This window comes from Tympanuchus pallidicinctus, unplaced genomic scaffold (assembly GCF_026119805.1).
Source record: "Tympanuchus pallidicinctus isolate F22 unplaced genomic scaffold, pur_lepc_1.0 scaffold17, whole genome shotgun sequence".
Lineage (NCBI taxonomy): Eukaryota > Metazoa > Chordata > Aves > Galliformes > Phasianidae > Tympanuchus > Tympanuchus pallidicinctus.
This window is the reverse complement of record NW_026294690.1, coordinates 6,797,668-6,811,949: the sequence shown is the minus strand read 5'-3', so window position 1 is coordinate 6,811,949 and position 14,282 is coordinate 6,797,668. Positions and strand designations below refer to the sequence as shown.

The 14,282-nt window shown below is 38.9% G+C and overlaps 1 protein-coding gene across 7 annotated transcripts in view; it reads right to left on the bottom strand.

The window, feature by feature from the left end:
- CACNA1D (calcium voltage-gated channel subunit alpha1 D) overlaps positions 1–14,282 on the bottom strand; it is a 166,388-nt gene that overhangs the window by 150,266 nt on the left and 1,840 nt on the right. For all 7 annotated transcript variants that reach the window (XM_052678862.1, XM_052678858.1, XM_052678857.1 and 4 more), the window contains exons 2-3: positions 13,051–13,369; positions 10,738–10,843 (exon numbers count right to left, since the gene is read on the bottom strand). In XM_052678862.1, the coding sequence (XP_052534822.1) occupies positions 10,738–10,843; positions 13,051–13,369 (425 nt within the window). The remainder of the gene's footprint in view (positions 1–10,737; positions 10,844–13,050; positions 13,370–14,282) is intronic.

Genomic DNA, 14,282 nt, shown 5'->3' with positions numbered 1-14,282 from the left:
TGGCCAAACCTGCATGCTCAAGGGTGCTGCACATGACTCTTACCTAAGTGCCCAGTAATGCCACGCTGGCAGAAGAAGGATAAAAAAGGGACCTAAAGCCAAGAAGGTGGTGTCTGACATGAGGTGCCTTATGACGTGATACCTGCCTGCTGATGGAGTCTCCTGGGCCTGCCCTGTCACTGCCCTTCTTGCTGCCTAAGGCCAGCGACTCTGCTGCGTTTGCTCCTGCGTTGGCCTCAGACTATCAGAACGGCGTGCAACAAGATGCTGCAGGATCTTGGTGCTGATTATCCCTGCTTGACATAATTCTTGCTCCTTTCCTACCTTCCCTGTTGCCCACTTTCCCTTCTCCATCACCCTAACTCGTAATTGGAGTTCCCTGCCCCATCTCCCTTAGTGACTAGGATTTGTAATAGACTGATCAGCCCAACATTTGAACTGTTGTTTCTGAATCTCAGATCAGGTATACAAATGCCAATGAACCTCCTCTCCCTCCTATAAATTGGGGCAAGACAGCACCTTGATTTACATCTACCTTCTTCAAAGGCAAAATACATGTTTTGAAAGTACACAATCATAAAGCAATGTAGCTAAAAAATAATGCATTTTCCTATGTTTCACTATATTCTTTAGAAATACATTTATATTGAAGTGTTGTATGAAGAAAATTGATGCAGTCTTGACAACTGAAAGGATTATCACTTCTATCACCATTAAAAAGTAGCTATTGTATAGAATCCCTTCATATCCACAAACTTTAAACCATATCTTTATGTGCTTCCAGCACCCTCAGTCCAGAAGTCCATAATTTTAACTAAGTTGCAGCAATCAATTTGCCAGGAGGTTATCTACTAACTCAATTGTAATTTGTTTCTTCTGCAGTTGCTTAAAGGCAAGGAAAACAAAACTAGTGTGCTTATAATCCATGTTACGTAAGCATTCAGTGGGTATCCTCAATTCAGTCAACACCCACGAGAGTCAGTGCCTCAAAATAAGCTGTAAATCTTTGCTTTCTTTTTGATTTTCATTGGAACTCAACAAACACATTCAAGGCAATGTAATACAAACCATAAATTTGTTCAAAGAACAGATTAACCTCATTCCACTTATTTATTAAAACAAGATACGTCATACCACACTGAAATATACCATCTTTGTGCAGTAAGTTAATTAACCTTTTCAATTGCTTTTCTTCCAGTACCTTCTGAAACACCCTTGTTCACAAGCATGGGCAAAAGGGACAAGATATATCCCTACTCTAAGTCTCTGTGTAGTCATTAATTCCAATAATCAGTGCTCTTTTCTTTCTCCTCACTTACTTTATATTACTTGAATAAACTTTAAATTACTTGAATCTGTAATCATTCAGTACATCCTGCTTTCTTTTGCTGAATGGGATGCTGCCTGCCTTGGCTTCATTCACATTCATCTGATCAAGGAAGACATTGAACTACCCACCAAAGCTTGGGGTGCTTGTGCTACTAATACAACCCAAAGATTAACATTAACATTTTTAGATACACATGATACAACACATGGAAGCTTGCTCTATCTTCAGAGACATCTAATATTAACTCCCCCAAATTTCCTTTCCTGCTGCTGTTTACCTAAATGTCACTGCTTCTGCTGTATCACTATGGGAACAGCGGTGGTTCCTTCTGTTCCCATATTGCCACCACCAATCACTTTCTTATCACCAAAATTTGCTGCCAAAACATTCTAAGTTCAGCCTGAAATACAGCTGACAACAAAACTGACGTTGAGTTTCTGGTGTTCACCAGCAAGCCAGCCAAGTCCTTTCCAATTAAGAAGAAAATAAGGAATGCTTTTAAGAGAACTCCCAAGATCTCATCGCATTATCTGAACATTTCACAGCCTCAGACTTACCCTTCTTTAAGATGCCCTTTCAGAGTAGAAAGAAACTTCTAAGCAGGAAATTAAAACACTAAAAATACAAATAGCCTGTCAAAGGACACACAAAAAGTTGGGAGCAAACTTAAAAAAAAAATAAAATAAAATAAACTGAATTTCTTAGCCCCTTCTCTTTTCTCTCCATTCAGATTCCAAATCATTTTATTTCCTTAGCCAGAATAATTCAGTATTCCTGTTAGAGATAAGCAGCTCTGTTAGCACGAAAATTAATGAAGTCTCATCCTACTGCCTGGCAGTGGCTGATTAGCTGTGGTGTGACACATGTCCTCCTGCCTTTGGGAAATGAGGGAACACTGATTCCTCTCCTGCTACCAGGAAAAAAAAAAGGGGGGGGGAGGTTGAGAAAACTTTGATACCCATGTTTCTGCTGCATTTGATTGAGATCACATTCTCTCTGAAGCTTCAAAGAGCTCTGTTACAGTTCATACATCTAACATGGGACTTTAAGAGCTTTTTTTTCCCTCTTCTTGGCTTTTTTCCTTAACAGGAAGATCCTTTGAGGTCAGCCTTAGCTATACCACAACTCAGATCCAACTACCTTTCACCCTCACAGCTATACGATGCTTAGGGAAAACACAGCTGTGAGGAGCAGCTGATAGACTCCGTCACAGAGTAGAAGGGCCCTAAAACACAAGTGCTGACAGACAGGCACCGGGTGCACAGCCTACCTATGCTCAATCTGAATCAACTACGGGACTGTTACACTTGCAAATCGTCCACTGAGTTTCAGAGTTGAGGGAAACGCGTCCTTATTTTATTAGGAAGACGGCAGGCATTTGTCGTCTTAAGATGGAGTAATGCAAAAAAATCCACGGCAGTGCCATAAAAAGCAAATCACAAACCACTACTATAGCATGGCCTCTGCTCTAGGGCACTTCAATTCAATTTGACACTGTCTCATTATAATCAAAACAAAATCTGAACATTTTCAAGTATCATTTAACTCATTTCTCATGTGCAGAGGAAGTGTTTTGCAGGAGACAGAGCTTTGCTGCACTGCACTGAGCACGTCCATCACAGAGACTTTGCATCTCAAAGTACCCATCCCTTCTCTAGCAGTTTCTCAGAACACAAACTGCAGTAACATCATTTTATACTTTCAGACACAAGGTACTCCTTACTGATTTTTTTATTTTTTTTTCTATTTTTTCCTTAAGTCAGTGGCATTGAGATTGAGACCTTATTTAAAAGAAGAGCTACACAGGACATAAATAATTCCATAGACTGTTTTCTTTCGGCTCCTCCCTTTAATATAGCAAGAAATAAATGGAAAGAAAAGCTATCTGAATTCACAGCTATTATATCTTGGGATGGTAAGTATAGAATTATTTCAATATCAAACCACAGTGAACAACTTATGCCACATTTAATCCATATGTGTTTCAAAGGACTCAAAGAAAAAGAATAAGTGGTGGCATCCTAATAAGTCCATCAGAGTGAAAAACACAATAGCAAAACTCTGATAAACATAATACAGCTCTGGGATATTTGCTACTCACTTCCTGGGAAGGATTGCATTTCCCTGATTAGCTGAGCAGCATAAGATGCAATCTCGCTGGAGGCTGCAGCACTGCTGGAGAGCAGCTCCAGCCACTGCAGGCCAATCCAGAGAAAGTATAAGTACTGAACTAGTGGACCTTATTAATGAACGCTTATTTTAACGTTCTTACTGGTCCCCACGTCATATAAGCATAACTGGCTCTGTCTGCTCCTTTGTAGCACTTGATCTGCAAGATTCTTACTGAAGCACAAAATGATGTTTCGGTATCACGTAGTTAGGCTGTAAAGCACAACCTGTTTTGCATCACGTATGAAGAGGGCGCAACTAAAACTGGTCAGGCGAGCCTTTGGGCTGAACTTCTTTCCTCTGTTAAGACACAAATTTGTCTCAGAAAATATGCAATAAAAAGAGTGGAAAGATTTAATGCTGGTATTCTGCAAGTTCTTTGTCTAGCATCATCCCTTCTGGAATACCAACCAACAATATGACGTGTTATTTACCACACTAAAATATCAGGATTCAGACCCTTGATGACGTTGTCAAAAATCTATAACCCTCCAAGACTGCAGAACTGTAAGCAGTTCTCCATTCACATGAACAGTGACCACGATGAAAACAGTGCATTGCAATCAAGTTGAACACTGGCTGAACTTTCAGTCCTGAAGCAACAGTGAAAAGGTTATGGCATAATGCCTTTTCATAATACCTTTTCACATTACGAGAATGAAAGGTATTTCATAGCTATGGAAACAAATCTTCCAAAGAAATCAGTCTGTTTAATCTCTTCATCATTTCAATCATTGATTTCATTGAAAATGTTTTTTTCATAGTGAAGTTTTGAATGTATATCTCAAGTCTTTAAATAAAGTTTGGCTTCAAATGCCAAAAGCAAGGACCAAGATTTCTGGTAAGAATCAAAGCATTCTTCGAGGAGAATGCAACTCCAAAAGTACTTTTGCCCAGGAAAATAAGTGTGAAAAAACATGAATATTAAGCCCCGAAATCAGTGCTACCAAATCTGTGAAGGTCATGATTTTAACATTTGCTAAAAGAAAGGAGGGAAGGAATTTTAGTTGCAATTAGTTAAATTAGTATTTTATTGCAAAGAATCACACAATAACCAAAAAAAAAAGACTAATGTTGAAAAGCAAATGCACTTAATTAACATTCTCCTACTATCTCTGTAATTCAGTTAACTGATTATTCCGACATGAAGCAATTCAAAGCAAACTGGTTTGTTCATATTTCTTTTGGAGCATTTATGAAACAACTTACACACTCACTATGTCAACAGTTTGCTTAAAAAGTACCAACTTCTGCCACTCATCTGAAACTCTTGAAACTTGACTGACCACAGTTTTAATGTAAGGCTCAACTGCTGTCCCACTGCCCATTCAGCTGTTACAGTAACTAACAGTATGGTATATTTGGAAGGGCACAGTGTTACTGAGAGCAGCCTAGACTACAAAATTTAACAGATATACCTTTATTAAGCTGTCAAAAAAAAAAAAAAAAAAAGGCAAAAAGAGAAGGATTAAAGCCCCACAGCATTTCCCAGCACAATTAAACTAACAAATCCACCTTCTAAAAAGCTGGCACTATTCACTTTGGAAGACTGACTTTAGGCTATATTAGAAAAAAAAAAAACACAAACTCTTCCAGTCCTTTCTGGTATACTCTGCATCTCCCTAGGCATTTTGCCAGCAATGCACTACCAGCAACTCTTTTCAAGGAGAGACAGGCCCTTAGTAGGAATTCCCATAGGAACAAGCACGCAACTTTAAAAGTGGAAAAAACATTTTCTTTCCATCAGCAATGATTAAGTACGTCTTTTTGTGGGGCCTCCTGGTCTGGACAACTGAACAGCTATCTCCTACATTTAAAGATGGGAAATTATTTTTCCAGCGTCATCAGCTAAAGCTTGAAAGACCTGTTGAAGTAGCCAGGTCTTCAGTTATACTGGGAAACACAAGAATAAAAGAGTAATAAGGACAAGCCTGTGTTATTCCCAAACCACCACAAACCCAAGCAGCTCTTCTAGCAGTTGGAAATCTCCAATTCAGTCTTGCTCACATCTTTCTTCCCTTTTCCTAACCCAGAGGAAGAAGCAAAATTTCTCTTTCACTCACCACTAGAGATGGACTTGACATGCAACAATTCTCATCAAAAAAATAAAAGCAAAATAAATCAAGAACCAGCTCTACTAGCATAGTAGAGAGACACAGAGCAGAGTAGGTCTAAGAGGTGGCTGCAGGACAAAGTGGATGTGATGCGCTAGCAATCCAGAACTCTGATTTTATTTTGAAGAGGTGTGCATTACAACATAAAAGGAATGAAAAAACTATGATCAGCACTAATAAAAGTCAAACCATTCCATAACAGCTTGCAAGTGCATAATAAAAAAAAAAAAAATAAAAAAAAATGAAGATAGGGTTGAGCAAAACAAACCATTTTTAAATAAAACATACCATTTTCAAAGAATCTACTTGCAGAAGGGTCATCAATTAAGGAAGTCTTGCAGCTGTCCAAAGGTTATTTGCTAAAGCACACTGCCTCACTTAGTAACCATCAAATAGCCACACTGCTCATTTTTAGCAAAATAAGTCAGGCTGCTGCAGTTGTACGACAACAAACAAACAAACACATAGATGTCAGAGTAATCAGTGCACAGAAAAAGAAGAGACTCGGGCTCCAAAGCGCCCTCAGCTGGAAGAGTAAACATGGCAAACACAGCATGTGTAAGTACAACCCCATTTAAAATACACCGCAGAACATTCAGCGATTCAACTGATTCCAAGATACTAAATGTTGTCAAAACCCACAGCGTTCTACAAAATACATTTTCAGATAAGCTATGTTAGCATAGCCAAGTGCAAGGTAAAAATCCAACAACCTTTTCAATGGGTGGATTAATTAGTCATGTGGCCATAGGAGTGAATGAGTCATGGGATTTCTAATGAGATAAGGACAGGAAGCCCAACATCTTAAGTCAGGAGTTCAAGTGGGTGAGTACTCTGCTGCTGTGACCTAGATTGAAGGCACAACTAACAGTTCAGAGCCAGCACCTAAATCTACTTAAAGAGAACATCTTTGCCTTAGAGAAAACCCAGACAGTACCTTTCTGTAGCAGTATCCCTCACTATGGTTCTCCCAGTTCCAGCTCCTGGGAAAACTTGAAATAAATGAAGTACCTAGCTAATGAGTTCTGTAGGCACAGCTGGGAGACCTCACCCTTTGAGGGAGTTCCCCACTGACCATCACAGTCAGAAGCAAAGCTGAAGAATCCTGTTATTGCAGGCATAGAGTCTGTGATTATCAGCAGACTCAAGAGTTTTGTGCTTGTGATTTTGCACTTGCCAATTTGCTGTAATTAATGCAAATCCTCCAAAATGGGGGCTTTCAATCTCTTATGCAGAACAACCTCACCCGTGAAAACCTGTGGAGTCTGGTCACAAGAGATGCAATACGCCTAAAGCAGGCTCAACTCAAATTTCAGGGGTCACGTCTTCATTGATTCAGCATGGATGCCTTCTTATTGTTCGTGTTTAGTTATTAAAAGAAGAAAAACTAAAAATGTTTTGATCACAACAGAAACGCAGACCCACATTATGCCAGTCTGCCTGCATGCTGTAAAAAAGCCCAGTGCTAGTCAAACCAGTGGTAAAGTAAGTAGGAGGCAAAGCACAAGGAAGGAAGAGAGAACAGAACAGGATGATACAAGAAAGAAAAATTGAAGTGAAACAATGAGAGCAAAGCATGGTGCAGGAGGGGACCAACAGAAGAGTAAACAGAGCGGGAAGCCAGAGGGCAAAGTAAAAGATAGAAGTGAGTGGGAATTTAATGAAGACAAAAGACATGAGGGAAAATAACACAACACGGATGTGGATAAAAAGCAGAAAAGGCAGAAATAGAAGAAATGTATATATACAGGAAACTCATCATCCATCCAAAAACAGCTTCTTATCAAACCCAAACAAGAGACACTGCCAAAAGAAGTTCAGATCACCTGAAACTTCTGAAAGCAGATGAAAAAATAAATTAAAACATGAATGAAGTGGTGAGATTATGAGAATTTCAGCAGGGATTACACTGACCCTGTTCTCTTGATGCATGAGAAAAAAAATATCTGCCTTCAGAAGAACTCTGCCCACCTGTGAACTGATTAAGGACTAAACATTCAAATAGAATTTGGAATCTAGCTGAGCAGCTTTTTAAAGTTCATCAGACTGTGCTCTGTGCAGAATAGACGAGCATAGCAGAAGTGCTCCACTCAAGGAGGAGAACCTCCCTTCCTCCCACCACTCCTAGCACACACCAAAAACATGTCAAGGCATTTTCTTGATAAACTTTCCCCAGAACACAGGACTGTAACACTGGTTAGCGGCCAAGCTCAGTCCATTCAGAATTTAACTCTGTACTCCTGATTTGTTTGAAGTGTGTTGTTTTGTACCATCCAGGACTAACATACCATTCCTAAGTGGGAATGAGGCTGACTATGAGTTTACAATGCAAGAAAAAAGATGTAGCGCAACCTTGTACTCCCAGAGAACAGCAAAAAGGCAGAACAGCACAAGTTCCATTTCTATTTCCCACTTATCCATGCTCCATTGTTTTCTGCCCTCTTGTACCCTGCTCCCACTTTCCACACCTGAACACAGACTATATGTATTTTACCTTTGTTCACCTCTAAATATAAAAATGAAGTATGAACATGTCTGAGGTTCTGGGGTTTTATTGCAAATCAAGAAACACATAAGCCTCTTCAGCAGGCTCACAGAAAACAGTTAACCAACCCAACTCAGTGAAACAACACTGATATACCCACTCCATGAAAACCAAGCCCTAAATGCATACACAAACTAAAATTTCTAAAGCTGAGCTTTTGGGGTTTACATAATGAGAAAGAAAAAGCAGTGGAAGCAGACCACGTTTCACTCCAGTCTCTCCCCACAAGACAGAAATGATGCAAATACTGAAACCTGTACAATGTCAGTGGATTCCTGCATCCAGAATAGGGAAAGGATGAAGACAAGACTGTGGGGTTGACGGCACCACAAGCCTGAGTTGGCAGTAGATAAGGAGAGTATCTTATTTCCCCCCAGTGTTTGAGTTTGAATTAAAGAGAGATCAAACTGGCTACACAGAGCTTATAAAAGAGAAACACCTTCATATAACAGCGGCTAAAATCCTTTCATACTCACAAATCTAATACAATATGTAAGCTCTGAGCAGCCTGGTCTGGTGGTTGGAGATTCTGCACATAGCAGGGGATTGAAACTAGATGATCATTGTGGTCCTTTTCAACCCAGGCCATTCTGTGATTCGATGTGGTTTTTAAACCAGTAACAAGAAAGATCTGAACATTATTCAACACTATTATAACAACTGATACCTCTGCCTCAAACGTGTTTATATGCACACCACAAGAATCAGGAAATAAGTGCTGAAAGAGATTCCCAATTAAGCCTAACAATTTCCAACCAGCTCAAATACAGTATTGCTTCACATTATACTTGAATCCTCACTATGGGTTTAACAAAGAAAGTTGGGCTAAACTAGGAAAAAAAATGGCAACAAAATCCCAGAGAAGGTTACATGGACCCAAAGCAATAGTCCATGTATTTTATGATTTAGAACCCTTGCTATAAGGAAAGCCAATACTTCTCATTCCAGAGCAATGTATGTTATTAGCAAGCAGACAAGATGCACCCTTACATTCCATTATCTGGGCTGTCTGCCCCAGCACATGCCAGTACTTGAGCAAACCTAGTGAAATTACTCATAATTAACATCGGTATACACAAGTTGCAAATTTAAATAGCAAAGTTATCAAATTATATGTACAGCTGACTGCGTTCAAGATCCATAATTCGGAGTGATCCAGACCCTTTCTACTTCAAAGGGACAGGGATCTCTTACTAAAAAAGCATATCGTGTTTTTGTTCAGACCAACCTGTCCACCCACCCACTTTAATAGAAACATCAAATACAAAAATGTCCATTTCTTTCTGAACACATTGTAGAATTGGGTCAAACACCAACCTAACAAAACAAATACTAAAAAACATTTATTTCAAAATTATTAGCTTCTGACACAAGCATCTGTTTTGCCCTTTTCACGTAACGCTTTAATGAAAGCAGTTATTAGCAGACCTCTTGGTGGACTGACAGCTATGGAGACTTGTGCCCTGAATTTCTCAGAGGATAAAATGAAGAAATAGAGACTATTGGCTGGCTAGATAAACAGCTGCACGATGCGTTCTTTACACTGACCTGAATTATTCTGCCTTTCACCAGCATTTTTATTGCTTGTATTTGCTTAATCTTGATAAACGAGATGTATATAAAATGGGTCATATGAGGAGAATTACTTTTAGGAAAATAAACATGCTCACGTGCTCCAAATGCACACATTTATCTTCATAAATAGAAAGCCTCATATCAACCTAACATTTCCCTTCCAAAGCAACCCAAGTTTACCTGCTCATTGATCTGGCACCCTTCCCCACCACCACTATGCCAGAAAACAAATCACAGACTTGCAGAACTCATAGGACCACAGAGCTCTGCTATTTCAAAATGCTGCTTAGAATAAATGAAACCATGATAATGTATTTCAAATCACCCTTGTGTGTAATAGAATCTGTAAGACTTGGAGACTAGCAACTGAATTATTTTTCGTTACATTTTCAAGTACAACACTGCTACCCTATTTTCAGCTGAAGAAATACAGCTCCACAAATGAAGTACCCATTGTGTTATCATCCCTTTTCAAAACAACTTCTAGAAGCACTTACTGCTGTTATAATTCACGTTGATGTTCTTACCACTTTGCTGTAAAATTTTCCACCATTCTCTTTTAATAAAAGCTAAAATAACAGCTAAAAATACAGACAGCCAAACAGCAGCCTTAAAAATTGAGAATAGATTAGACAAGCATATTAGGTAAGGCAGTAAAACTTCACAGGGATTGAAACAGACATCTCAACAACAGGAACTCAAATACAAGTTCTTACACCACACAAATACATAGACACACACAGAGCACATCTTTATGGTACGTTCTCTTCCAAAGAATTTCACCACTGACAACAGAATTTTAAAATATGACATAAGAGAGTACATATTAAAACTGAAAATAAAGCAATTGCATATTCTGACTGATATTTTATTTGAAACTACCACTGCATACCAATTTTTTTTTTACTAAAATTATTATACTTAATAGTCTTAAACACTACCAGCCAATCTTGACCACCAAGATAAAACTTCAAGACATAAAACAAAAACTCAAGAGTACTCACCAAATTATGATTAGTTGAATTAGAATCATCTTCTGGGAATGGGATGTAAACAGCTAAGGCCACACAGTTGGCAAAAATAGACAGTAGTATAAATATGTCAAATGGTCTGGAAAATCCTGTTAAGGAATTAATGGATTCCGAGCATCTACAAACTTTTAAGCCTAGTTCTCCTTTCTGTTTCAATACTCACAAACAGTTCTTCTTTTAAGGCAATCTTTAAACTGTTAAGTGGGGCAAACATCAAATCACCATTGGTTATATCACTGTATCACATTATCTTCCATCACAACAATGTCTCAATGTCCCTTTCTCTTTGCAAAAGCAAGAAAGCTATTACTCTCGCTGCCAGAGAACTCTTCATTTTTCTGACAGTGGAACTCCTTAACAGTTTTGCTTTGGGCAGAGCAGAACAAAGTCTGGGTAAGTAGAATGGCTAACAGCATGCCATTCTTGGCTTGGCAGCCATACAGGCTCAAAGCCTCTCAGGCTTTTGCACAAGTGACATGAAGTACAGCTACAGTTTTAACACTGCATCTGGATAACAGTAGTAGAATCCTGGAGACACATTTCCTCTGGTTAAAAAAGAAAAAAAAAAAGAAAAAAGATGTTTCCTCAAATTCATACTTAGAAGTTCATCCTTCAGCTTATCATCAATTTGCCTTTCCCTGAAAAATACTGCATTATTTCCTCGTAACTAAAAAAGACAGAATTACCCAGATAAGATTACTTGTAGAATGTCAGATAGGGAATACTTTGAACCTTAGCTATGATTTTTGCCATTTTTTCCTGTTATCCCAACGCACACCTTCTTGGTATACATCCATAAAATTCCCATAAAAGACTGAGGGAAGAGTACCAAATACAATCTTTGTTTCCTCCAAAGAATATTTTTGTCAGTTCACAATACCCTTTTTCTGAAGAAAACACCTATTAAGCCCACATGCCCATCAAGTACTTTTAAATTTTGTTTGTTGGCAACGCAAAGTTTGTCACCACCAGAGTTGTTTTTTATGTCCATAAAAGCCTGTGAATATCAACAACCATTACATTGTACACAAAAGAACAGAGCACCCATCTTAATACACAGCATTCTCCGGACTGAAATGAACAAACCACGTCAGTGCAAGACTTACAAGCTTGTCTCATGATACAGTGCTACTGGGACCAACTCAGCCTTGCATTATTCCACTTCAGATGCATAGCAATTTAATTTAACTGACCTTAGCCAAGGAGAGGCCAATCTACTGAAATTAGTTGGACTTCTACCAGTTTAAAATGAAAGTAGAATCTGTTTCACTATCTTTAATTACATTCAAAGAATTGAAAAAAGAAGCCCTATAAACGAGGAACATTTCATACTGCCAGCATGGGTGTTCTGTTTAAAGTAAGAAAATGAGCTTTACTTTCGTAATGTACTCTCCTGAACAGCTATTTCCTGCTACAGGAATGTTGCCATGGCTAACAGGCAAACATTTTTCTCCTTGTACCTCAACAAACCTTTATCTTCTATTTCAAACTTCTTTCTTGAGAATTAAACAACATATCATATCTGTATGATATTACTTCTTCCAAATAAATCCACAGACTTTCAAATCACAACCACTGAGACAAAGATGAAGCAATCCTTCCCAGCACACACACCACCCCAAGGAGAAGCTGGTGTGTCTGGTCTGGTCTCCTACCTACAGTCATACATGCTTCCAAATATTTGATGGTAGAATTGTTGTAGAAGTTCAAAAGATGAATATAGTTCAGGCACCTGTATGTACCAACAGTGAATCCTTAGCTTAGCTAAGAAAACATCACTTTTAGCAGTTGGAAAACATAATTTTTAAACGATTTCTACATTCGGCCCATTTGCCTTAATAGTAGTACATCTGAGCACAAGATGGAAGATAAAGGTTTGACATCTTAGATCATCTCCAAGTAAGCACTGCTAGATGCACTCTTAAGCATTCGGCCTTCTTTAGAACGGTAATGAACAGAATGTGGAGATTTGATGGAATATAATGCAAGCTTATAAATTTATAAGGTTAAATTCTGAATGCGTTCCCTTTTTCCCCTAAGAAAGCAATAGCTATGAGCTCTTCTCTGATTTGATTTACTTACTTTAGTGAAACAACATCCTGTTATTATGACATCGATCAAGAGCCATTTATGCAAAACTAGCTACCATTAATGTTAATGAGAGTTACACACATAGGTAGGAGAAGTACAGTATTAGCTATGCTGCTATCAGAGACATAGCAAGACAGTCTTGATACACCTAAAAAACTCAAGAAACAGATGAACTGAAACTGCATCAAAGGATACTTCCATTCTACTAGACTAATGCAGGCTCTTCGTATGGGGTTGTTGAGGGATAAACAGAAAAGGGCACGGGGTGGCCGACTATTAGATGTATTACCCTGTTTTTTGCTCTTGGCATATTGCTGGCGTTTTCTTTGGGACAGAGATCCTACAGGCTGAGCTGTGGTGGAATTCATATTTTGGGCAGCCTTTGCTTGTCTAGCAGCATCAATTGCAGCTTGCCAAGACAGAACAGTTTGCTTGGATGGTGCTGAACTGTTGGACTGAGTAGTTGGTCCGTCACCAGGGAGAGGAATTCTGGTGCTGCTTGCATAGTTCGCCTCTGTGAGAGAAAAGGGGAAGAAAAAAAAACAAAACTTGTTTATAACTTTTTATGCTATAATGTGTCACTGTGTTTTCGATGAAAAGATTATTTTAAGACCTCTTGATGGTGTGATGCCTATATATGTGCATACACTCATGCTCTGCAGTATATATATATATGACTGTAGGCAAATAAATATACGTACACGTAATTGAAGATATACGTATGCATATATGTGATTGAACAGTAGCCAAAAAGGCTCAGGAGTCAGCATTATAACTTCAAGTCAAACCTAAGTGTCAAGACAAATGCTTCAGCAACACTTTGCATTTTGAGTCTCCCACTTGCTACAGACTTGATGGCAGCTTTACTGTCACCATGTTTATCCAGTGAAGCATTCCTCCTCCTAATGACCAACTCTGCTGCAGAACCTTAGCGTTCAGCACAAAAACAGTCATTTACACATGCTTTTCAATGGAAAACAACCAATCTACCTTCCCAAACAAAAAGATTAAAAGAAATCCTGTAAGCAAGTTGAATCTCATCTAGTTCTGCGTTCTCACAGCAGAACACAGGGATGCCTCCCACAAGTTAAATTCCCATGGTGTGTGGTGGTAAATATGTTGATAAGGTAGAGTTTCACATGTGAAACCAATGCAAAGGAATGCTTCTTTCTACTTCTTCACGAGGTTCCACTACATAAATCATACCTTTTAAACAAGGTTTTTGAGCTCTTTTTATTTAGATGGCTCAATGCCACCTCCTCGCACAGATCTCTGCTCCTGACTGGAGCAGCAGAGCCGACTTCTACGTGCACCTGTAGGAAGGAGCAGCTCCTAAGTGAAATTCAAAACTTGAAGACGCCTGGGTGGGCAGAACATGGAGGAATGATGGCAGAATCCACGCGCAGGGAATCAGGGCTGGCAAGCGG